The following is a 23,437-nucleotide window of genomic DNA, read 5'->3' as shown; positions in this document are numbered from 1 at the left end:
CACGACAAATAATATATATGTAGTGCGCGAAGACAAGAAATGATCAGTCTCACAATTATCAACATTGTGCGGGTTAGTAATAGCTAATAGATAATTATAAAAAAAACCCCTTAATATGATCACAAATAGACGATGGGACGATCATATCCCAACCGGTTTAGGTCCCCATAAAATACCTCACGAATCAATCAATTCCAGTCCTGCTTCTAGCACTTACAATAACCACCACGACTATACGAATCTGTCTGACGACAAAAGACATGCACAAGAATACAATACGTGGTGGTGCCAATATGGACCAAGCTCATGGAACAACAACGGCTAGGGGAATTGGTATCAACCAGAAATGCACCAACCTAGCCAAAATGGCTGGCAGAGCTATTTTCATACATACAATACTGACGAACATCAGCCGAGCGGTCACAATACGTCATTCAACACCAACACAAACAAGGTTCCAACTGAACTCAATGCGGACCAGAATAAGATCAATGATAAGAAACTCCGTCGAATGGAAGAAAAAATGCAACGTCTAGAAGATGACAGCTCGCGCTTGAAGAAGGAGCTCATCATGGTAGCTGAGAACGTCAACGGAATGCAACCGACACGTCGTGTGGACACCCAAAGATATCGCATGAAGTTAGTAATCCCGAACGTCAGTGAGTCAAATCGTAGGGCACTCGAAGATGGTAAGTTATTCTCTCTGACACAGACGAAATCTGTAGCACGGGAAGGCCTAGATGCCACACGCACAGATTATATTCAATTAACTCTGCAAGGCGTAAGGGTAGAGCGACAGAAGGAGACATTCACGTCTCATATTGACATTAAACACATGGCTCTGTTAACAGTAGCAACGACACTAATTTACACGCAAAACATTCTATCAGACCCATCCGCCATTTTAGATATGATCCACTGGGTGATAACCGTGTGCGAGCAATGTAAATTATATTCAGCACCAAGAATAGCACGTATTGACGAGCGTCATCTCAGATCAATTCCAGTATATGATTCTAAGACAGTTCTAAGTGTGATACATCCGACAACTATACAAATTAATACCGCCAGCCCAACGGATCGCATATCAGACCCCCTCTTTGCTGAATATTTCCAACTACATAGTTTCTGCATTTGTGAATGCAAACGACAAAAGCAAGGCGAAATCTGTTTCGCATTCAATAACAACAAACGCGAAGAGCCATGCCCAGATGGTCATAGGCACGAGCGACCAGATAAGACACAATCAGCTAGGAAATGACTTGGCACAGCTAATGACATCCCACCTAGTACGAGTCCTATCACGATCAAGCAGCACAGATAATAAAACCTGTAGTCTACGCCGAAAGACGATCAACACAGACAACAGACTACAACGTATGACACAAAGCGATGGAAGTGAGGTGCATAAATACTAGGTATCGATGCAGTGGCACTCACACCAATCAACATCGATAATCTAAGGCACTGTTTGAAAACGGAAGGGTATGAGCACCAGGAAACGGTGTGGTTGTGCGACACATTATCTAAAAGCATACAGATAGACTAGAGTGGTCCTTGCGATACTATCATACACCCACCCCACTCCTCAGCAAATGCCAAACCACAGGTGGTGAAGTATGCGATACAAACCGAATGCAATAAGGGTCGAACTTTGGGTCCAGACACACAAGAGCAAGTTGACCAACTAAGCTTTTGCTGAATTTCACCAATTGGGCTGACCTCAAACCCGGCAGCAAACAACACTATCGTACGGAGAAGATTTCGTGAACGAACACACAGCTACAGATAAGTTCAGTAATCCCACACTATCCAGAGCCATATATCACATCGCACAGCAACCCATAGGTACGAGAATGAGTGTTGTAGACATATCGTCAGCATTTCGTACTATACCCATATGGTCTTGGCACGTACTGTTGATCGGTTACATGTTCGCCGGTCTGTACTATTTTAAAGCTACATTACCGTTCGGCCTAGCATCCACACCTTGCTTGTATCAAAGAGTGGCCTGCGCTGTAGATTTTCTATTAGAGAAGCTTGCTATATGGTTTCAACGTTATGTAGATGATTTTCTGATAGTACACAACACAATATCAGAAAAAGAAGGCGCAACAGAATTGAACGAAGTCTTACGTCTATTCGATCATCTCGGCGTGCACGTAGCCAAGCATAAAACACTAATAGCCTCCACAATTGCCGAATATTGTGGGGATGTTAGATTTTTTTTTGAATTAGCCATTAGCTATATTTACTTTTAATCTGTAAGCCAAGTCAATCATGCAATCATGTTTACCTTCGCCCACCAGTTGTTTTAGGATTCGTCGTTATCGGTTAGCTCTTCCACTTCTCCTGTGGTGATGGAGATGAGAGTAGTGCCAAGTGCACGTCACTCTTGGCCCTCTCGTCAGATTTCTTAGTCTGATTTGCAAACTTCATTGGACATTGCCTAAAGCGATATGGGGCTGGTGACACCTTGCAATAGGGACGAGCACGTGCCCCGCGCGCTCCATTTTCTCTTCGGGTTGTCCCATTACATTGAGCTGTCTGGGTATACTACTGTCTGGTTTGGGATGCTTGTCGATTGGGGGTACAGTACTCAGTGTTTGGCTATGTGCCGCCGTGTTCGTTGCTTGATATGCATTCGAGTGGTATCTCTTACACTCTCTGAGCAACCGGTCTGTATGTACCTTCGCTGCTGCTCGTATGGATACTTTTGTAAGAGAGTAAAACACACTCTGTTTCACATCTCATACCTGATAGGTGACCGTCACTTCCATCAGGCAGTTTGGTTGCTTTAATTGCGTCTACCTTGCCCTGCTGTCCATAGTACATGCTTGAGGAGTTGTACTTATATTGGCTCTTTGTCTGTGCTTCTTTATCGATCCTCTAGCACTTGCATTGTTCTATACATACGCTCTGTGCGTACTTCCATGCTCAATGCCTTGTTCTCCATGTCATTGAGAAACTTCTCTGACAGATAGTCTACAGGGTGATATCTGAGTCTATCAATAATGATTCTATTTGTTTGTTCTGGATCAGTGTAGTGCTTTGTGTTCTGCGTCTCTGAACCATGTGACTCATCGAGGACCCCCTTGGTCTTCTAAGTTGCATCAGTAAAATTTAATAGACATCTTACTAGTGCTGGATACTGACATAATGACATTGACTTAGCTAAAAACACTTTGCATTGCGTAGTAAGCTCTACAATGTCTTCACAATTTTCCATTTTGTAACAGCTTTCTCTCGATAACTTCGGAAATTCAGCGGTCTTTTGTAATTTAAATAGCGCTGGTTTATTTATCTTATCACCTAAGTGTGAACGCATGATCTCTAGCTCAATGTATTGGCTAATTAGGATTATTTCATCCTTCTAGTCGTCATCACACGCTTTAATGGCTTGATCGTATCTCTTTTTGAGGTCTGTGTCTACCCGGAGCATGCGACATTCAGGTTACTGATCATGAATGCCTACTCTCATCTTGTGTGGCTTGCGATAGCTACAGGTTCTGATCTAGCTCGGAGATGAATCTATTGACCAGGACGAGATTGCCATGACGAATGCTCTTGTTTATTTCTAAACGCATTGTTGACGCCTGAATTCTTACCTCATTATGTGTATATAGATTCAAGCTACTACCTGGGGTTAGTTTCCCCACTAAGCTGTTATTCATGAGCTGCATGTTGGTATCATCCCCATCTCCACCATGCACGTCTGCCAAGGTTGCTGTTGGCATCTTGAGTTGTCTGTGTTGGTGTATGTATTGCAAGTTAATAGTAATGACTTGTGTTGTATTTCTTCCGAATAAACACTTCATCCCCCTTGTCTTTGCTGGTAACTTGTGTAAAAAGAAATTAAAATTTGATTTATCTTACTTACTTTTGTTAGCACGCTTTGTTGCACTTCCGTGGAAAGTGTTTACCTATTCGTATTGATCGGCAGCTTGTGGCGTTATCTCCTGTAATTGGGGATATGCTTTCGTTGTTTGTTTGTAAGCTTAATTCGTCACGCGTGAACATAGCTAGACTTGTTCATTATGTATAATAATGATCTTCTTTTGTCATACGTGGCCTTAGGTGGATGTATTTTCTCATGAGATCGCAGCCTTGATTGACACGGGTGATGACGCAATGAATGTTCGGTCCTGTACCGAACTATTGTGATATTGATGTCACCTGTGATGTTCGGTCGTATATGATGTTCGCTCCTGTACCGGACTCGTAGGATGTTCGATCCCGTACCGAACTGTACTCATCCTCTATTGCAAACCTATTCTTTGTACTTGTACTAGTTGCGCGGTACATTCATTGTTTACTTTTGTTCGCATTTACCAAGTATTTCTTGCGTGCCAAACCTCTCTTGTGTTTTAGTAGTTGTGTATATTGTCGGAACTATTCCTTCTAATAGTTTACACGCACATTCACCCGAGCCACGTGTGGATCTTATTATGTTTGGATGCAATTGTCTTGTTATTGTGAGACATGTCTTGTGCTCTTGCGCAATACCCTGTTCCTATTTTGTGTTGTTGTATTATTATATCTTATTAGTGATACTCTGGTAGCGTACTTGTTCTGTCTCATCGGACTTATTTTATGAAATTTGTTCTGTGTACATGCACAGGACCATTGATGTAGGACTTGTTGTCTATGTGCCTTTAATTATAACTGATTGTTTCTCATCTTTATTTTGTGCACTTGGTATGATTATTTGTTCTCCAGTCTAATCTTTAGTGTGTCTCATTCAAAGCCTTCTCAACTTCTCTCAATCACTATCTGATGCTGTGTGCATTGTGATTGTTTGTGGGTTGTTTGACTTTTCTTGATTTACGGTAAAGTGCTCTCTTCTTAATCGTTTACGTACTAAGCATGTGATGACTGATAATCTGAGCTAATATACTTCATTTGTATTTAATATTTACTGTGTAATTTCTATCAATTTATGTTGCAGGTCATTCTTCTGCTCTATAGCCATTAATATATCACTTCTTGAATCACTTCGCATGAGTGTGTATGCTTTGTGTGTAGGCACCCCTTTCAATGTGAATATGATTTGAGTGTTGCTTATGACAGTTACTATTCACTTCCTGTATGTGTATCAATATCTAAACTATTGTTTCTGGGTTCTTTCCCATTTGACAATTGTGTTTTACTGTGTGTCTGTTCCTGCAATGTCTCTTAATCATAGGTATCTACTTGTTGCTAAATTTTCTTTTTTTTGGTATTGTGAGAACGAACCAAGATTCTTTCCCATGTAGATGTGACACTTTAGTCTTTCTTAGGTGTGATTAGATGTTAATGAATTTGCTCGATATCTATTAATATATGTGGTCGGAACTCGTCCCGGCTTCTTCTCTTCTGCGGTTAGAGTCGTCCAGGCTTTCTTGTTGGGGTCTCACAATGTATTTTTTCAGCGAGTACGGTGAAGGTACCAAGTAATGAAATCAACATCAAACAGATGCCATACAAAAATAAACATTAAACCGATGAGAATGTACAAAAGTGGATTAAAGATGGACACATAAATAAACGAACAACACCCACATAAAAGAACTTCGCGCTATACCTCTCTACAAGCGAATACGACCAAACAGGTTTACTGTAGAAAGTGCATGTATGTCTAGACTGAAGAGAGATCAACTATCAACATGAACAAGATAGGTTCGTATTACCAAAAATAGAAGGATTACTCCACAACCTAGAAGAAACCCAATTTATTTCCAAACTAGATTCAAAGAGAGGCTTTCCCCACTTCCTAGTAAATGCAAAGAGCATACACTTCTTCATATTGTCGTGGAGAGGGGCTCAAATACTCGATTAAATTAGAACCTTTGGCTTACATGCACTGACAACAAAATTTTAAGGAGTCATGACAATTTTGCTCATATACATCAACGGAGTACAAGTGTATGTGTATGACACATTCATACCAAGTCTTACGGGTGCGTGAGGTTGTCAAAAGACTTAACCGAGCAAAATGCCGTTTGAACCACTTGAAATGTGCTTTCGCAATCAAGACATTCAACAAACTGGGTGTAACAGTTTCGACTCAAGGACTAAAAAATCATCCTGGGAAAAACGTAGGATGGGTTGGCCACTAACCAGAACAAAACTAAACATGCACAGAGCAGCGGGACATGCAAACTACATGCGAAACTATATTCAGCAACAAAGCACTTTCACAATCCTATGACGGCGAGAATGAACCAAAACACATTCAGTTTATGGTCCCCCGAACTGATGAAGAAGTAGGGAGAAGCTGATGGAAGTTTCGTATGTAGCTTACCTGTTGATATTTGCATTCTCTGTGTGGTAGTGTGCCATGGGGAGGACACACGGGACGTGTTTTAGGCAATATTATATGGCAAATGCCCCCATATACCTGTAAGCGGCCTCTGCATGAGGAATATGGGTTAGCCTCCAACATAAATATTTGATTTTATCAGATGGGTAGATTGGCGGCTGCTGATGAGTTCACTGTTTACAAATAAGTGTATGTTTATCACTCCTGAGCTCCTAAAGTGTATACGTTGAATTCTTGAGACGCGAGACAACCATATCAACAAAGGCAGACTGTCTGCTATGTGGTATAGCCTGCTAGCACTGGCACATTCGAATATGATGTGAGACAAGAGACGTGTCGTATATTGGTATGTAATGCGTTCTAATAGGTGAAATCAAGGCAATACAGACGTCTTCAGATATCAAGTAACCATTTACAGTAGTGTAGTCCGATTTATTTTCTGCGTTCCTGCCTCATCGGCATGTAACCTAGATATGCCCTGGCACTCGCGCTCATTTGAGTGGATCGGAATAGCAATCGACAGTAATAGTGGAAATAACTTTTCATTTTTGCATTCAGTAGGCACTTAATTTTACTAGTGTAGTTACTACGCTAGGATATGGTACGGTTGCAGTAAAGATATATTTACATTGCGAGCGGTATTTTATCGGTATAGGAAGTCGGGTAGGTATCAAGTCTCGTTTAATTGATAGTGCAGACGTGCATTGTGATTTGAAGTGTATATTTTGCACAATTTTTAATCGCCCCTTAAATGGTCTTTGCTTCTGGCATAATTGATACACAATGCAAGACAAGTTGTTTTGCCACTGGGGGAAAATCTAGTGAAAGCGTTCTGTGATAGCGGTTGCGCGTTCCCATGGCTTTGCATGGGCGCAGACTACGAATTGGCAAGTGCAAATCCCTCTCCCCCCTTCCCTGTTGGTTCATAAGCGAAAAGAGAGCGGGTATCAGCTGCAGCAGCAGCTTTAATTACGAGTTCAAATAAAAGTACGCTAAGAGGTCGTGAAGGGTCATGTGCCAAAAAGTATTTTGTCGAATGAATAACGTTACCACAGCTATAATATAGCCTTCTCAACTATATAGTCAACCGTAACGAGGCACTAATTTGATCCAGTATATATTCACCGTACTTGAATAGGTCACAAGGGATGAGCTATATGGCCATATGCATAGAGTATATATTGATGTCGAGAGGCTGGGATGCCGCAGTTTAAGTCGAATGGTTCTACACTGCTGTATTGTCGGATGTCTTTATGCATTGCAGAAAGCGAAGATAGCGAGCTACGATGACGATCTGAAGGACAAACCCTTGCTCGTGTGCATAAAAGTTGTCGGATGCCACAAACTACCTAGAATACAGAGATAAAACTCATGCGGAACTAATGCAGTGATTATCGGACAAAGTAAAAGACTTATCAAGCTCTTTGATGTGCACTTGTCTGTTGTGCCGAATCTTAATTAACAACCGCAACATCTCACCTTATTTGAAATAAGTCAGCCCTTACGGAACGTTCTAGTGGCTTGGCTCAGCATAAAAAAATACTTCCGGTTTGAAGTGCGCATAAATTTGAACATAGTGTAGACACGTGGTGTGTGTCAGAAAAATCAGGTATTTACTGAAGCTGGAGACCTTTCAACAAGTATTGTATTGTATAAATTAGAATGGGATAGATTTTGGTCGAAGGTTAGTCAGTCTAACCCGAAATTTTACACAATAGATATGCACTGACTGCCAGTAAGAAAATCTACCAACGCTCTTCGTCAATAATAACTCTTGAAAAAGTACGTGGTATTATGATTTTGGGATATTTTTGTCCTTTGACTATATTTGGCTAAAACAAACATGGAGATAAACCGCCGATTTTGATCGAAAATACACCGACCCGGGGGGCGCATACGACAAGATATTTCAAAAGCGATGCACATCATAGACGGACTAAAGTAGTGAATATGCTATGCGGAACAACAAAGCCGCTAATTCGTCGTCAAAAGTATCACAACTTTCAAATTTAGATTTATTCGTCAAACATCAGTGAAATGCTATACTTGTACTAAAATACATGCACAATTAGCACGGCCCAAGAAACATTCTATTTACACCACAGTATTGACTCAACCTGCTTTTGATTGGTTCGTGACAATAACCTTCCCATTAGGGCTGATTGTCTGAGAAAAAAATACGGCGATGTCTGTGCTTTGTAAAAGCCCATTTCTGAAATAACCAGTAATTTAGTCCACCGATTGCTTGATCGTGTAAAATTTAAGAGTATATATTTATTTGGTACAAGATAGCAACCTTAATCAGTTCTGTACAGCTCGTGTAAATAGCAGTGTAAAAAGGGGTTACATGCTAATAGCTGCATCTAATCAGTTTACTCCTTTTTCTTTCATTGAACTGTGACAACGGGTGGTCGAGAAGATTTGTTTTAATGCAGAAACGTTTCAGCTGGATTGTTTTTCGTAAAATGCTGGTATTCAACTAGCGAAAAAACAAGTGTTGGTGATCGAAGACTTGTCAAAACTGGCACAGTGGCCAAAAAGGTGGGATACACTCATTATTGGGAAATAAACTGTGTATGATATAGCTCACCACAGCTGTGCAAAGTATATGAACCTGGACATACGAAGCGATACTTTCGCAGCTGCCAGCTATTTAAATAGCGTATATATAGGTCACTCATCGCAGGTAAGGTCTAATATTTGTGATGCTAGAGATGACGGTCTTGCAAGAATTTCAGTTTCGATCGTGTAGTTTGGAATAAATGATGTTTTGAGGTGCGACCTAAATAATATATTCTGCCAGTGGCTATTGATGTAAGGTTAGTGTACCCTGGTACTGCTGTTGAATATTAAAGTCAGCCAGGCTGAGGTTTTACTCTGTGACTGGCTGCGCTTTTGATATACCTGGCATACTTCGGCGTTGCTGTTTCGTTTGAGGGAGGACCGGGCTTAGGTATAGAATAGTAGTTGGATGCTTTCTTTAGATAGCTCGTATAGCTGGATGATTTACTTTTTGCTGTAAGCGGAGCAGGATGAGATAAGGCAACATACTTCTTAGCTCCATCGGCATAGCTGGAGCGAAATGATTTTGATGATTTGTCTGAGGATGAAGTGGGATGGTTTTTGGCGTGCTTGACGGCGAATGTTTGGTTGCCAGCGTATCTTGGCGTTGATTTACTTCCTGAAACAAGAAAAGTTGATATGTAAGTATGAGACTCGGGATGCTTCTCAATGAATGGGCACAGTCTGATGCCGGGTCTTCAGTCCAGATATTCTTGCATGGCGTCCAAATCAAATTCATCTAATATGTGACATGTTATAACTGAGAAATGATTGACTTCTATGAGCGTCTTACGGGCACCCAACAAATGCTACCACATGACCAAGACTCACTTTTTTTTTGAGGTTCAGATTAGATATTAAAGGGTCTTAGTAGTACTTATCAAAGTTCGACAACAGAATACCACAATCCAACAACACTTTTCAAGTTTATCGCATATAGATGGGCACCATACATATGTCCCATGTCTTACCTTTCCCCACTTTCTTCACCTGAGAACTTTCCGTATCTGGCAATAATCTCGCCTTCGCGAAGGCCTATTATAAGAAAGGATAGACTGAGATTGAATGTATATTGATTACATCTGGGTAGTTAACAGATGGCACCACATTATGCACTAGGTAATAGAAAAGCCAGTGACAAATTAAAGAAGAAAAGTCTATGATACATGTCACTCAACATTATGTAACGATGATCTCCCACAGGAGCACCTGGTAAAGGAGACATAAACAATCGCGATAGGCGTAGGTGTGCGAAGCCTATTATCAACACGAAGATAACTCAATTAGGAACTACACGGCACTACTTCTCAACAAACTCCAGCACGCTACGGCTCAATCGATACCTTAGGATCCATCAAATCTAGTAGCACGTTCGCTTTGCCCTCTAGTAAGCTAGAGGCTCTCTCGCCCAACTTAAGATAACATGCGATATTCCCCTGAAAGTGTACCACTGTTCTCTCGCGAAGAAACCCTTCCATAATCTGGTCGCAATAAAAAAGCATGTGAAGATAACTGTATTCAATACACACAAATTGTAGGTTCTCAGAAGGCAAAAATTGAATTGGACACATTGCTTCAGATCACTGCTTTTATAATGAAGGCTCCCGTATGTAAGATCAGCCATTGGCCGCGTGGAAACCGTTATCTGGTTTAAACACGATGACACCTCAAGTTTAACAACTACAACACCTGTGAACCTTTGGGTGAAATCAGAATCTGAAATGATTACCAAATGACGAAGCAGTCGTTCGCAGTTTTCCTTCGACACACCCTTAGCACAGCCATGTGATTGAAGCTTGTTACGTCCAAAGCCACGTACACTTTGGCTTTGGGACCCGCGAAGAATGTCTCTAAACGCCTGTTAAAGCAAAATAAAATGAGAAGTACATTTACACGATTGACTGATTTGAACCTGTATTGGATAGGTAGGTATCAATCAAATAGTCCAAAGGAAGCCATTTGGTGGGGTTGACAACAAAAAGTCTGATTTGCAGATGCTGCGAGAGCGACATTTCTGAAACTAAATTTACATACCAAGAGTGTGACGTCCAGGTACTTCACATCCTTAACGCATTGAACGAACTGCTTGCTGAGATTAGTTAGATCTTCCTTTCTTCACGAACCGTTCGATACCCAAATTGAGCAACAGCACAGTCAAGACCAAAATAGTGGAATTGATATTTCAATTTTATATAAAGTTGCTATGCACCCTGTACCGATCTCTACACTGGAGTTTGTTAGCAACTAGATTATTGCACCGCTAAAGTGGTGTCAGCTGAGTCTGGGAACTGTTCATTTTAATGTTCAGTGTCAACATGTCCCCGTAATTCAAAGCGTAGAATTTGCGCTATCAAAGTTGGCGACCAATTGGCAACAAGTACTACTATAGCAGCACTCTCACGATAGCGTATCACCACATTTATAAACATTGTGCTCAAGGCGTAGTGAAACAGATAAATAACACACTTTCACGAGAAAATGTATTCACGCGGGTCCTGAATAGTACATTTGATAAAAAAAACTAAGCTAAATAAAAAGACAGAAGTGGTACACAACGAGTGGACATACTACCATAGTATTAAGCTTACTTACTTGTGCAGCCGTTCATTTATACAATTATCACATGAATTCCCACAGTCCTTCGAATTGAAGTTATCGCCGAAATAACTCAGAGCGAGTAGCCGGCGACACTTCACCTGCACAGCGGTAACGCGTGCATTTTCAGGGTGGGTTCATATGACTGCTTGAAACGGCATTCAAGGCGTGCTCAATGATGGCTGATGTTGTTGGCATTGGTTGAACACAAGTGCAACTACTTCGACGTCTAACTGACATTAATAGAACATTGAGATTGGCGTACAATTTAACAAGCTATCTCATCATAAAATAACAAGGTTTGGTAGAGCAGATACATCAGTGGATAGCCCTGTATCACAGTAGCCCGAATATATATTTTCTTCTTCTTCAATTCAACTGCACAGAACATATTATAGGCAGTTGAACGGATGCACAAACGACTCTTGACTAGGGCGTACGCGTTTTGTAAAGGTTCTATCCACATACTACATTCTCGCAGTACTTCACCACTTCTCGCAACTGGTCTTTCTTTGCAAACTGCTGCGATCTTCCCAGTGTCTCACTGCGTTCTATCATTGCCTCCAGCTTGGTTTTGTCGTTGTAACTGTAATATAGGATGCAATCTGCCTGAGCAATAAAGTGTCGGATGAGTCAAATAACCATCTGGCTGGTATCAAGCATAGGTGATTATTGCGAGTAGTGGTCGCCCATCATATGCATAATCTGCTCTGCAAGAGCCTGTTGGCAGCCATGCTGTACAAACGCACCTCTTGAGCAAAGTTGCAAGCTGCCTGCAATTGATATGATTCCATTGGTCTCGATGATTTGACTAGTAAACGGCACAATCATCTCGATAATTACTGATGTCTGTACTTACTGGCAAACCGTCTCTGCCTGCGCGCCCACTTTCTTGATAGTATCCTTCGATCGAGTTAGGCATGGTGTAGTGTATGACAAATCGTACGTCCGGCTTATCGATGCCCATACCGAAGGCTAGAAGCATAACGTTAATGTATGTGTCAGTGTCGGACCACCCACGATCAAAATCAGAGTCAGAACGTGAAATATTTCAGATGAATGAAAGTCCGCTCAAGCAAGTCTTGACACGAAAGCTTACCTATGGTGGCGCAAATAATTTTGGTACTGCCCTGATACCAATCATCTTGAATTTGGCGCCGATCCTGTGTTAGACAGCAGGAATAGAAATCAGGTGTGACGGCCAAGGCGTATAATCGATTCACAAACTGCATGCGATCGACAGCGCGTTGCAGACAACTCAACACAGTCGTGCCAAAGATTATGACCATCCCAGTGGATATATCGGAACAGAATTCAGATTTATAACTTCTACTGCGAGCTCTTTGGGACGGGATACACAGGCATACAAATACACTTGCCTTCGGTGACATGCCAGCATGGTAATGTGCAGCGCTGATATTCTTATCCTGCAAAATCTGGGCAGTTCTCTCAGTATCATTCCGAGAGAAACAGTAAATAATTCCACACTGGCCATCGTACTTCGAATTGATATTCCGAGCTATTTCGTTGATGCTCTCTCTTGAAAAAAAAAGTGTAGGTTTTGTTGAAAGCGCCAGTCTCGCTATATATATGTATGTAGACATAAGCCCAAAACCGCGATCGATTTGTCATAGTAAGGAGAGCGGCAAAAGTTTTGGCGGCCTGAAAATAGGAATAGTGATGTAACTCACCCACTTTTGCGCGTCACTGTGTAATGCAGATTCGGCCGATTGAATCCTTGTTTTAGCATTACATAGTTTTTGTTCAGGTTTAGCTGACGCGCCACATCGAATGTAACCCTACGCGTGGCCGTTGCCGTGAGTGCCTGTATCGTAGTGATAGCGATGTTCAGATCAGTATGAGACGAGACAAGAGGTTTTTCACACATTCTGAAGGTCAAGCGGTAGCACAATTTGCAAACAAGGTGCCGTAAGTAGAGATAATAAATGTAAATATTGACAATAAGATAGCCGTTCAAGTAGACATAGCGATCAAAGCTGCTGGCAGCGGAAAGGGTCAGATTATGAATGCCTCATAACTTTTCACTTACCATGATAGGTACCTTGGGAAACTTGTCTTTGAAGAATCCAAGCTCTTTGTAGTCCGGCCTAAATGGTCAGCAAAAACTTGTAAATCACATAGTGTACTTCGCAGATGAGTATGGATCTATAGTCCGAGAACTTCAGCAAATACAGTGTAGTCAAGACATCGAGGAGAGCTAAACTCGAAGATACCTGAAATCGTGGCCCCATTGACTCACGCAGTGCGCCTCATCAATGATCACTCTTGCTAGCAAACCGTGTGCATTAAGAAATTCCAGAGTTTGACGTGTTTCGGCACTTTGAACGCACTAAGAATATTCCGCGAGATAATTGGTTGGCGAGGAATAGTGTGGACTAGCGATCAATCAGTAGGTGAATCTGCAGAAACCTTTGAGCCGCACTAAACTGAACTTATTCGGACAATCACGCTGATCATAACATCATCCGACAGTGCTCACAAACCTTTTCTGGTGTGATGTATACGAGTTTTATTCCATCACACTCCGGTTTCCGTAGTCGCGTATATATCTATGGATTGTGAAAGGATAAATTATTTGCATAATTTAACACAATGGTATATAGTCCAATTTTGAAGCGTAATTTATAGCACCAATTCAACACTCAAACTTAAACAATCAAGCACGTGATACGTGGCCGTACAAACCGTTGCTGCATCTTCATCGGCTGTGATATGACAAGCACTGATATTTTTCGCTAACAATGCGGAAACCTGATCCTGGATCAAAGACAGAAGCGGGGATATCACCACCGTGACCTGGAAAAGATTGTTACCATAAATGAAGTTGTGTTTAGACGATTAATAATAAAAGCAATTTCAAAATAAACGGACATCACACTTCATACAATACCACACGTTCGCTTTCCTCAAATTATCTCGAAAGTAATCAATGCAGAAAGTAGTCGCTGAGACTTCGATACATACCCCTTTACTGACAATTGCGGGTAGTTGATAGCAAAGACTTTTTCCTCCACCCGTAGGCATTAGGATGAAGGTATCGTGTCCTATATATACAATAAGAGATACACGAGTAAATTGGTAAATTGGATGTTAGAAGTTTTTTTTCCGGATTTGTGTTAATTCCAGGAATCGGAATCACAAGTTATAGTCCCGACGTCACCCCTAATACTGTAATCTTCGTGTGCGCTCATCGAAATTCACAGTCTATTCTGTGCAAGTAAGAATTCACTTGCACAAAACACACAATATTACAGATCGCGATATAAATACAGTCCATATATTAGTGTGGCTGACCGCTACATTAGCTTCACTCACCTAACATGGTTGCGTTCGTGGCCAGCAACTGATGTTTGCGAAAGGACTCCAATCCGAAGACATGATGCAATTTCTGTAAATTACGACCAGGATACGATTTCGGACTGAATCAGCTACTCCAGACAAAATTGTCAATCGTAGCATCTCTATTTAGATACATACAGTAACAGTCACTAAAATGTTGAAGAGTAATCAACGCAGAGTGGACTAAGTTTTAAAATCTGGAAAAAGGGCTGTGAGCAAGTCTCTCCATTTGACCGAGCCTAATATTGGAAGCTTACCTGTTTTATCGCCTTACTAAACGGAAACTTCTCTTCACCTATCTTCAGAGCTTGTGGAAAAGACATTGACTCAACATTGTCGACGGCATCTTTAGAATTCGAACCACTCTTGCTTCTACCCGCTTTTGAAGAGTTTCGTCTCAATGTGCTGTTCCTCCTCCTGCGCGGTAAAGTGCAAAATACAATAGGGACTCTGTGGGCAAACCCTTTGTATCTTTTTCAGTTCCAGTCATAGCGAGTGGCAAATAAACAGACTCAGCTATGCTATTATAAAAGTCAATTTATTGATATTTGATACTCGAGAGAGGGTTTACAATACTTAGACCGACCTGAGCGTGTTTCTATCCGTATTAATAATCACAATGCATCGCGAGTATTTAACTTACAATTGTACGCTCTGATAGAGACACCGCGGCCATCCACGCCCGGTAATTGCAAACCGCATCCTAGAACAAGAAAATCTACAACGTGGTCAATGTGCACCCGTCTATGACACCGGTTGGAGTGTCGAAGTGTAATTGAAGCATCGGCTAATCCTGCTCCAATACACTATTACACTTACAGGCAGACTGAAAAAAGCACTATATGCCGGCAATGTAAATATGAATATATAAATATAATAAATACTGTTTCTTCATATGTAGACAGTATACCCCTCTCTAATCATTTTTTGTAAAAGAAGCTATTGGAGCATTCAATAGTTGTAGAGTTATAGGGTTTTACCAGTATTATGGATTCCCGGAGGCCCGTGCTTAACAACCTGTAAAAAGAACGGGAGGCTATTGTCTGTGTACAACAAGAAGAAATTTTACATACTTACACACGTTTAAGTATGGGTTGCAGCACTAGTCAAGGCAACGTCTATTCGGCCTGACGTGTATTTCTACTACAAACAGAAACAAATTGTATCAGAGAGTCTAGAATGTATTGGACCGAGACGGCAGTGATAGGGCTTCCTATGCAACAATTGATTTTGATGTTGCCGCACGTGAATGGATGCTTGGGCACAAATGTACCGAATCCAAGTTTCGAGCTGTTCAAGGCCTAGAATACTTTAGAATTTCTTATTGAGGAATATTTTATTCGGATCACTTGGGGCTCGCTGCCTGATATATTGCATACTATGTCGATCTTTTATTTGTCAAAACACCTGAAATCAAAGGTGAGTGTAGCCACGCAGAGCTGAATACGCTCGATGATGGTAGCCCTCGACTGAATACACGACGCATTCCGATATACATTATAACCATAGTCCTTCAGGTTATCGCGATTGTACTTGCTTCATGTGTCTATTGGGTTGCACAAGTCTACCCTTCCAATCGCCTACCGGAATACACTTAGACCAGGTACGGATAAGCGATAGCCTGCAGTCGAAGAGATCATCGATTTCGATCCACAAAAGCAGCAGAGATACTCCATCTTACTATGATAGCAACCAGGAGTGCCCTATTTAAAGCTATTGTTGATGTTGGAAAATGATTAAAACTTCCGGTGGAAGGATCGCCGACTGCCTAGTACTGCACGGAGTTTACTGCAGGTGCACGTCTGTCTTCATAGAAACGAATCGTACAAGGAGCTGTCGTAGGTCACGAGTACACCTGGTGCTTGATCTCGCCATTTAAACTCCAGATGAAGGAAGCAAGTCCGAGCACGGTATTTTAAGAGAAACTGTATCAACCGCACGTGATTTGGCGGGAGGCGCGGGTATTTTTATAGCCACACTGATAGGAAATTTATCGCCAGCGCTTTTGAATGTTTACTGTATTGCTGGTAAGAAGAGCCCAAGCCACGTACTCAGCCGGCAGGTCGGAACAGTTTGTGTTTGCTCGAGCCAGGGACCATTAGCGTGATCCCATTGCTCGCACCTGATTTCGCGGGTTGCTATGCGGACGAGAATGAAATAGGGCGTTATGCCGTCAGTATCGAATTGTATCTCCCTTGCCGCTCGCAATGGCCGAAAAACCATATCCACGAACAAAATGTACGCGCGCGTTCTAGAAATGGGTGGATTGTGGTGGGGCACTCTCAATCGCTAGTGGCAGAACCACTGTATCCTGAACTGTATCCTGAATCGTGCCTCGTATATAATAGCATACTAAAACAAACAAACAAACATCACGCTCACCTTGTATACCGCCAGGTTATCATTCTTGCCCGACGCACTCGTTTGATTCGAACGTGCACCCGTATTTGGCCCAGATTTATTGTTCGATCCTGATCCACCTACGGCACCTTTAGAATTATTGTTCGCTCGTTGGTTTTGATTGTTTCTCGATTCGTTGTGTGTATTTTGGGCTTGATTACGTTTCCCAAAATTATTATTGGCGGCTCTATTGATACTGCTGGCGTAACCGGAACTACTTTGAGCTCCTGATTGCGTTCGAATGGGCGACCCCAAGTGAGAAATACAAGTATACAGAACTAACTTACTCTATAGAAATAATAATCCGAGCTGGTGACTGGCGAGGTGAAGTGTCTCTCATAGACAGCACTACACGATGTGAGTTCAGACAAATGTCCACAACAGTTGCGATAACATTTGTATACTAAGCCACTCGTAGTCTAAGCAAGCAAAAACGCCTCTAATAGTACTAGTCTTATACTTTTAGTTGGCTTAATGAGGGTAGGGGTTGTGCCGAGCGTTGAACGATCGGTAGCAAGTCAAGACGCGATTGCACTTAAACCTACAATTGACCAAAGCTGCTTGCCACCAAAAATAAAATAAAAAGGTTTCGAGGGCGACAATATGTACCTGAATCAGGGCGCCAACGTTTGGGACGAGAAGAGTTGATCGTGGAACTGGTTTGACCAGGTTGCTCGAAGTTGTCTTCATCCGGTGATCTGCGCATTGAAAAAATCGATAGGGATTTTAAAGTTAGCTTCATACACTTTGCGATTGCCAAAACATGTCATTTCCCAGAACTTCCAAACAAAAGCTAAGCGCAATTGGTAATTGGGATTACCTCCTTTTCAAGTGTCGAGATGTAGTTGAATTTCCACTGAGAGCTGCTGGTAAAGAGATTTCCGTGATAGGTATGACTTCCAGAACCTTGTCTATCAACACTTGACCTGTAGGGTTCAAGTGTAAAACGAGCTAGCATGAGATTTAAAAAGGGAAGTAACACCTGAGTTTCATACATGTCTCGTTAAAAACTCGGACCGATCAGATAATCATGACAGTACTACCGCGTAGCGGACACTTGGACTGTCAGCTGACGCGTGCAAATTGAACTCACCAAATTTACCCGCCAACACTTTCGTGAATCCAGTGACTTTTGTAGTTTCCTCAACAGTGCGTGGCATTAGTTTGACGAATTCTAGCAGAGCAGGTTCGGTCAGAATGGCCTGCTGAGTAGTTCCGTGCTTTGAAGCTAGATCCATTCGCACTCCATTGAGTTCTGCAAAGTATTCAAATATATACACAGTTCGTTAGAACAACCCTCATTTGCTCATAATCAATAGGGGGACAAAAGAAACCAGTGTACGATATATTCGAGTGTAGTCAACTCATTTTAGCACAACGTCGAGGACTGTCGTCTGCAGAGAGTCAGGACGCACTGCTACAAGCTCCATGCATTGGTGATAAATACAGAATATAAGTTCGGATTCGATAGCAAAAAATTCTCCCAAGCCTACAGAGGAGTAACGTACCTTTCCAAAGTGTCTTCTGGATAGCGGAGAACGAATCATACTCCCCGGCGTCTGATACTATGTTAAGCTTATCTCGTGTGCTAGCCTGTAAAAAATCAAGATGTGTATTAGTACGTTGAAAGTCAAAACTGAAAGCAACCAGAATTAACCTACAAATAGAGATACACCTACTTTGAAATGACTACAGCAAGTCGAGAAACATGCAGTGTGGCACAGGTGGTCAGCTTACCTGTGAATCTACAACATCCAATATCACTTTGGCTTTGCCTGCCAAAAGGCTTGACGCCATCTTCCCAAGCTTGAGATAAGTCACAACACTCTGATGATATCTGTTTATATTGATCGACTCGAATAAGAAATCCTTCATAACCTGTGAGAACGAGATGATGATATTATACACTGATAATAGTTCATTCAGTCAGGTCGAGGAAAAAAGTGCATGCACCGAATTTCAAAATTTCTTGCTTTCTTCGAAATTGATGGGCTCCGGGACTAACTCAATCAAGCCGTTGCGAATTCTCAGATCATTCTTACCAGATGATGGAGCAGTCTTTCGCAGTCGACTTTGGATATGCTCTGTGCACAGTTGTAGGTCTTAAGTTGGTCGTATCCAGCCTGCATGACCTTTCTACACCTTGATCCACGAAGAATATCCAGAAAGGACTGTACATGCGATACATACGAAATTCCTGAGCATCAGTAGCTCTCAGAATACAAATGCAGTTGCACCACAAATAGGAGATAGAGATAAAAAGAAAATGACTTACATCCTAAACAACTGTCACGGCAGGTAAAATCATGACCATTCGAAAACAAAGCTACGCTGGCTCATTTGGCTCATTGTACCATAACAACTATGATTGACGAACATACCAGAAGCGTTTCGTTGCCTTGCACTTCTTGAACGCATCGAACAAATTTTTTACTCATTTCGGTGAAATCTTCTTTCCTAATAGAATATTCAAAACAGAATCAATCCAGTCAGACGTAGCTCGATGCAAGATATAGTTCATATAGATCAATAGATAGCTCACGACCAACAAAGTATTGCAACATTAAAAACTGTAATCCGAATCCTGAACACTCCTCGAAAGCAACACTATCGTGTATTTAACATGGTGACATAGTTCGACTGCCCTTACTTGTACTGCTGGCCGCTCATGCAGTTGTCGCATGTCTTCCTACAGTCTTTTGGATCAAATTTGTCGCCAAAATAGCCTAGCGTCAGAAATCGGCGACACTCCACCTACACAGCGGAAGCATATATATATTGTGAAAAACATGTTGGAGAAAAGAGTAGTAGTGGATTAAACGTGCATTTTGTCCGGGTTCAACTAATTGACGTAAACATGAATTCGTGCATGGATCAAGCTTACACGTGCCACTGTGTTTACCAAAAAATCCAGCACTATCATATAAAATCACGCTAGAGGGGTACAACGGGGCCACGGGATGTTGATAGTACAAATGAGGAATGGAAGGGGAGGACTCTTGCTCAGATGCCAGAACTCACATTATTTTCGCAGTACATTACAACGCCACGCAGTTGGTCCATCTTTGCCTGCAGTTGAGTACCGTTCAGTGTTTTATCTTTCTGAAACATGGCCTCCATTTTTGCTTTATCGCCGTAACTGAAGTAAAGTATGCAGTCCGCCTAGAGGAAAAAAGAGTGATTTCGATCAAAGCCATATCATATCGTAAGGGTAGTATAAATAGCTTGGAACCCGCATACACACTCTCCAGCCTCCCGAGACAAATTAAAATATGACTTACGGGCATTCCATCTCGGCCTCCACGGCCGCTTTCTTGATAATACCCTTCAATCGAGTTGGGAATCGAGTAATGTACTACAAACCGTACATTTGGCTTGTCGATACCCATACCGAATGCTGAGGCAAGAAGTTGAGAAATCGTATGGTTTGAGTGAGTGTTGTTATCGCGAAGTGAAGAAGGAGGGAGAAATACATTCATACCGGTAGTGAACAAATGAAAAGACCATCCTCCATATCAGTGGCAAGCGCATACCAATAGTGGCGCAGATAATTTTGGTCCTGCCCTGCTGCCAACTCAGCTGAACTTGGAAACGGTCCTAAAAATATTTTGATAAACACAAATAGCGTTAGTTTCCAGTACCGACAGCACAAAACCCTCCGAGCCCTTGCAAGTGTGGAGTTCATACGCGACGCATGAAAAAAAAAGACGCTCACACGGTATCTGGTATACCAAACAAAAATATGCGAACTCTTACGCACATAAACCTGGCAAAGATAGTTAGTTGAAAATACCAATTTGCAGACGACATTTGATGGTAATTTACAGTTTTTACTTGCCTCTGCTGATAAACCTGCGTGGTAGTGTGCTGCGCTGATTCCTTCGTTTTGCAAAACCCTGGCAGTATTCTCGGTGTCATTACGCGAGTAACAATATATAATCCCACATTTCCCTTTATATTTTTTTTTGATATTCTGTATGATTTCATCGATGCTTTTCCTGTTGTATATGAATGTAGAATCGCACAATAAATATTCATGGCTGTAGCACGATCATGCGCAATTATATTGTACAACCCGAGCAAGAGTTCAAGAATTAAAACGAAATCATTTAGACATAAAATATATAGTATGCTTACTTGGTTTTTTTGGTTACGAAATATCGCAAATTCGGACGGTTGAAACTCTGTTGCAACAGAACGTAATCTTTGCGCAGATTGAGTTGATGCACTACATCCCTCTTCACTCTCTCAGTGGCAGTCGCCGTGAGCGCCTATGATTCAATGAGAGTTCTTTTTAGTCGAGACAGGCCGTGCTTTAAGCATACAATATGGTTCTAGATATCTAACAGATACATGTTTGCACTACGATGCAGACAAGGTACGTAATAAAGGATTTCAATTGACTTTTCAGTTCTGTGGACAAAGACCAGATGAGCAGATATTGAATGACAGTTCAAATAGGTAGAAATAATTACCTGCCTTAATTTTTCACATACCATGATCGGCACCTTGGGAAACTTGTTCTTGAACATACGAAGCTCTTTGTAGTCCGGCCTGTGTATACGAGTAGGGCATTGTTGTATGAGGACCTCGCCAAGAACAACTCATATTTTAATACCAAAGCTACAATCTGGTTGGTTGCAAGACCGAGATAATCCACTCGAAGTCCAAACACACCTGAAGTCATGGCCCCATTGACTCACACAGTGAGCCTCATCGATAACCACTCGTGCTAGGAGACCGTTTGCATATAGATATTCGAAGGTCCTCATCGTTTTCTGACTTCTCACGCACTAAAATTGTAGACAACAGAATAATTCAAACGAGAGTCGACAGTGAAAGTTACGACTGGGAGCCCATGTGCAGGTAAACTCACAGACGTGTCGCAATACATTTTTCGACACGATTCAATTCGATTCCACAATGCCGTCCTCGCGACTGAGATTTTTGAGAAGCCGCCAAGGGTAGCACAGCGTTTATATTAGCCAATGCGAACATACCTTTTCTGGAGTGACGTATATTAACTTAATTCCACTGCAGTCAGGCTGTCGCAGATGTACGTATATCTGTTTGTGATAGTACAAACGTAAGCGTTGGAGTTAGTCTCTGATCAATAGCTGACACTTTGTGTTGTAGTTGAAAGTATTTGCATCCTAACAGAATTCACAATATTGTCCGAGATGCAGGCGGTTGCACGACATACCTTTTCCTCGTTGCTGTTAGCCCCGATATGGTAGGCTTTGATATTATTAGTCACCAGCGCGGAAACTTGATCTTGGATCAGCGACAACAGAGGCGAGATCACAACCGTGACCTGATTAGCAAATCAAAACGATTTGCAAGATTTACTACGTCAATCATCACCTAAGGTCAGCTTTAAAGACGAAGATAACACTGCATAGGCCAATTTTGCTCTGCAGATTAGTATGTGAGCTTGTAGATGGGTATGCCATTGTAGTGTCAGACAGGGACCAAGCTAAATTGAAAACACGATACTTACCCCTTTACTGGCCACTGCAGGCAACTGGTAGCACAGACTTTTCCCCCCTCCTGTGGGCATCAGGATGAAGGTATCGTGTCCTGATGTAAAGAATACAATAATATATATTAGCGGGTAATAAACTTATATGGATGATAGAAGACTGCCTGTGACACGTAAGTGCAATGCAACGAATTCAATATAAGCATGTGCAGGATATTTCTAGATATCTGGCTGGGAACGTTGTAGTATACGTAACCCGTTGCGTAGCAACAATCACGAAAAGCTGAGCCAGAGGATAAGGTATCGTGTCCTAATGTAAAGAATACAATAATATATATTAGCGGGTAATAAACCTATATGGATGAAAGAAGACTGCCCGTGACACGTAAGAGCAATGCAACGAATTCAATATATGCATGTGCAGGATATTTCTAGATACATGGCTGGGAACGTTGTAGTATACGTAACCCGTTGCGTAGCAACAATCACGAAAAGCTGAGCCAGAGGACAAAGAGCAATTGTTTCATGTATGCATAATCACGAAAAGCTGGGCCAGAGGACAAAGGGCAATTGTTTCATGTATGCATAATCACGAAAAGCTGGGCCAGAGGACAAAGGGCAATTGTTTCATGTATGACATAATCACGAAAAGCTGGGACCAGAAGGACAAAGGGCAATTGTTTCATGTATACAAAGTCACGTAAAAGTCTAGGGTACCAGTAGGGACAAAGGGCTAA

General features: G+C 41.7%; 4 protein-coding genes across 4 annotated transcripts in view; 1 reads left to right on the top strand and 3 right to left on the bottom strand.

Moving 5' to 3' along the window:
- Window positions 1-412: 412 nt before the first annotated feature.
- Window positions 413-1,261, top strand: SARC_03073 (hypothetical protein; the record flags this gene model as incomplete). The annotated part of the gene is made up of 1 exon (XM_014303159.1): window positions 413-1,261. A coding segment is annotated over one exon (849 nt), but the record flags the coding sequence as incomplete, so codon positions are not given.
- A 1,174-nt stretch (window positions 1,262-2,435) lies between these two features.
- SARC_03072 (hypothetical protein) lies at window positions 2,436-2,835 on the bottom strand (the record flags this gene model as incomplete). The annotated part of the gene is made up of 2 exons (XM_014303158.1): window positions 2,436-2,698; window positions 2,757-2,835. 2 exons carry the CDS (start codon window positions 2,833-2,835, stop codon window positions 2,436-2,438), a joined length of 342 nt encoding a protein of 113 aa, XP_014158633.1.
- Window positions 2,836-8,669: 5,834 nt separating this feature from the next.
- SARC_03071 (hypothetical protein) lies at window positions 8,670-15,632 on the bottom strand. The gene is made up of 19 exons (XM_014303157.1): window positions 15,462-15,632; window positions 15,076-15,235; window positions 14,795-14,867; window positions 14,444-14,523; window positions 14,165-14,275; window positions 13,963-14,028; window positions 13,693-13,808; window positions 13,509-13,566; window positions 13,150-13,283; window positions 12,838-12,997; window positions 12,558-12,621; window positions 12,318-12,433; window positions 11,927-12,067; window positions 11,456-11,559; window positions 10,898-10,976; window positions 10,593-10,721; window positions 10,207-10,344; window positions 9,835-9,898; window positions 8,670-9,482 (listed from the first exon to the last, which is right to left on the bottom strand). Exons 1-19 carry the CDS (start codon window positions 15,518-15,520, stop codon window positions 9,157-9,159), a joined length of 2,178 nt encoding a protein of 725 aa, XP_014158632.1. The 5' UTR covers window positions 15,521-15,632; the 3' UTR covers window positions 8,670-9,156.
- Window positions 15,633-16,144: 512 nt separating this feature from the next.
- The window catches only part of SARC_03070 (hypothetical protein), a gene marked incomplete at its 5' end in the record, with an annotated part of 12,660 nt that continues 5,367 nt past the window's right edge, over window positions 16,145-23,437 (bottom strand). The window contains 20 exons of the mRNA XM_014303156.1: window positions 16,145-16,956; window positions 17,201-17,445; window positions 17,828-17,916; window positions 18,039-18,144; window positions 18,312-18,473; window positions 18,727-18,811; window positions 18,956-19,096; window positions 19,261-19,389; window positions 19,600-19,675; window positions 19,869-19,972; window positions 20,240-20,380; window positions 20,500-20,615; window positions 20,752-20,815; window positions 21,057-21,216; window positions 21,356-21,489; window positions 21,715-21,772; window positions 21,896-22,011; window positions 22,219-22,284; window positions 22,422-22,532; window positions 22,719-22,798. Of these exons, the coding sequence (XP_014158631.1) occupies window positions 16,870-16,956; window positions 17,201-17,445; window positions 17,828-17,916; window positions 18,039-18,144; window positions 18,312-18,473; window positions 18,727-18,811; window positions 18,956-19,096; window positions 19,261-19,389; window positions 19,600-19,675; window positions 19,869-19,972; window positions 20,240-20,380; window positions 20,500-20,615; window positions 20,752-20,815; window positions 21,057-21,216; window positions 21,356-21,489; window positions 21,715-21,772; window positions 21,896-22,011; window positions 22,219-22,284; window positions 22,422-22,532; window positions 22,719-22,798 (2,270 nt within the window). The 3' untranslated portion in view covers window positions 16,145-16,869. The remainder of the gene's footprint in view (window positions 16,957-17,200; window positions 17,446-17,827; window positions 17,917-18,038; window positions 18,145-18,311; window positions 18,474-18,726; window positions 18,812-18,955; window positions 19,097-19,260; window positions 19,390-19,599; window positions 19,676-19,868; window positions 19,973-20,239; window positions 20,381-20,499; window positions 20,616-20,751; window positions 20,816-21,056; window positions 21,217-21,355; window positions 21,490-21,714; window positions 21,773-21,895; window positions 22,012-22,218; window positions 22,285-22,421; window positions 22,533-22,718; window positions 22,799-23,437) is intronic.

This window comes from Sphaeroforma arctica (assembly GCF_001186125.1).
Source record: "Sphaeroforma arctica JP610 unplaced genomic scaffold supercont1.149, whole genome shotgun sequence".
Taxonomy (NCBI): domain Eukaryota; class Ichthyosporea; order Ichthyophonida; genus Sphaeroforma; species Sphaeroforma arctica.
Note: the sequence above shows the minus strand (reverse complement) of the source record. Positions and strands in the feature narration are given on the sequence as shown.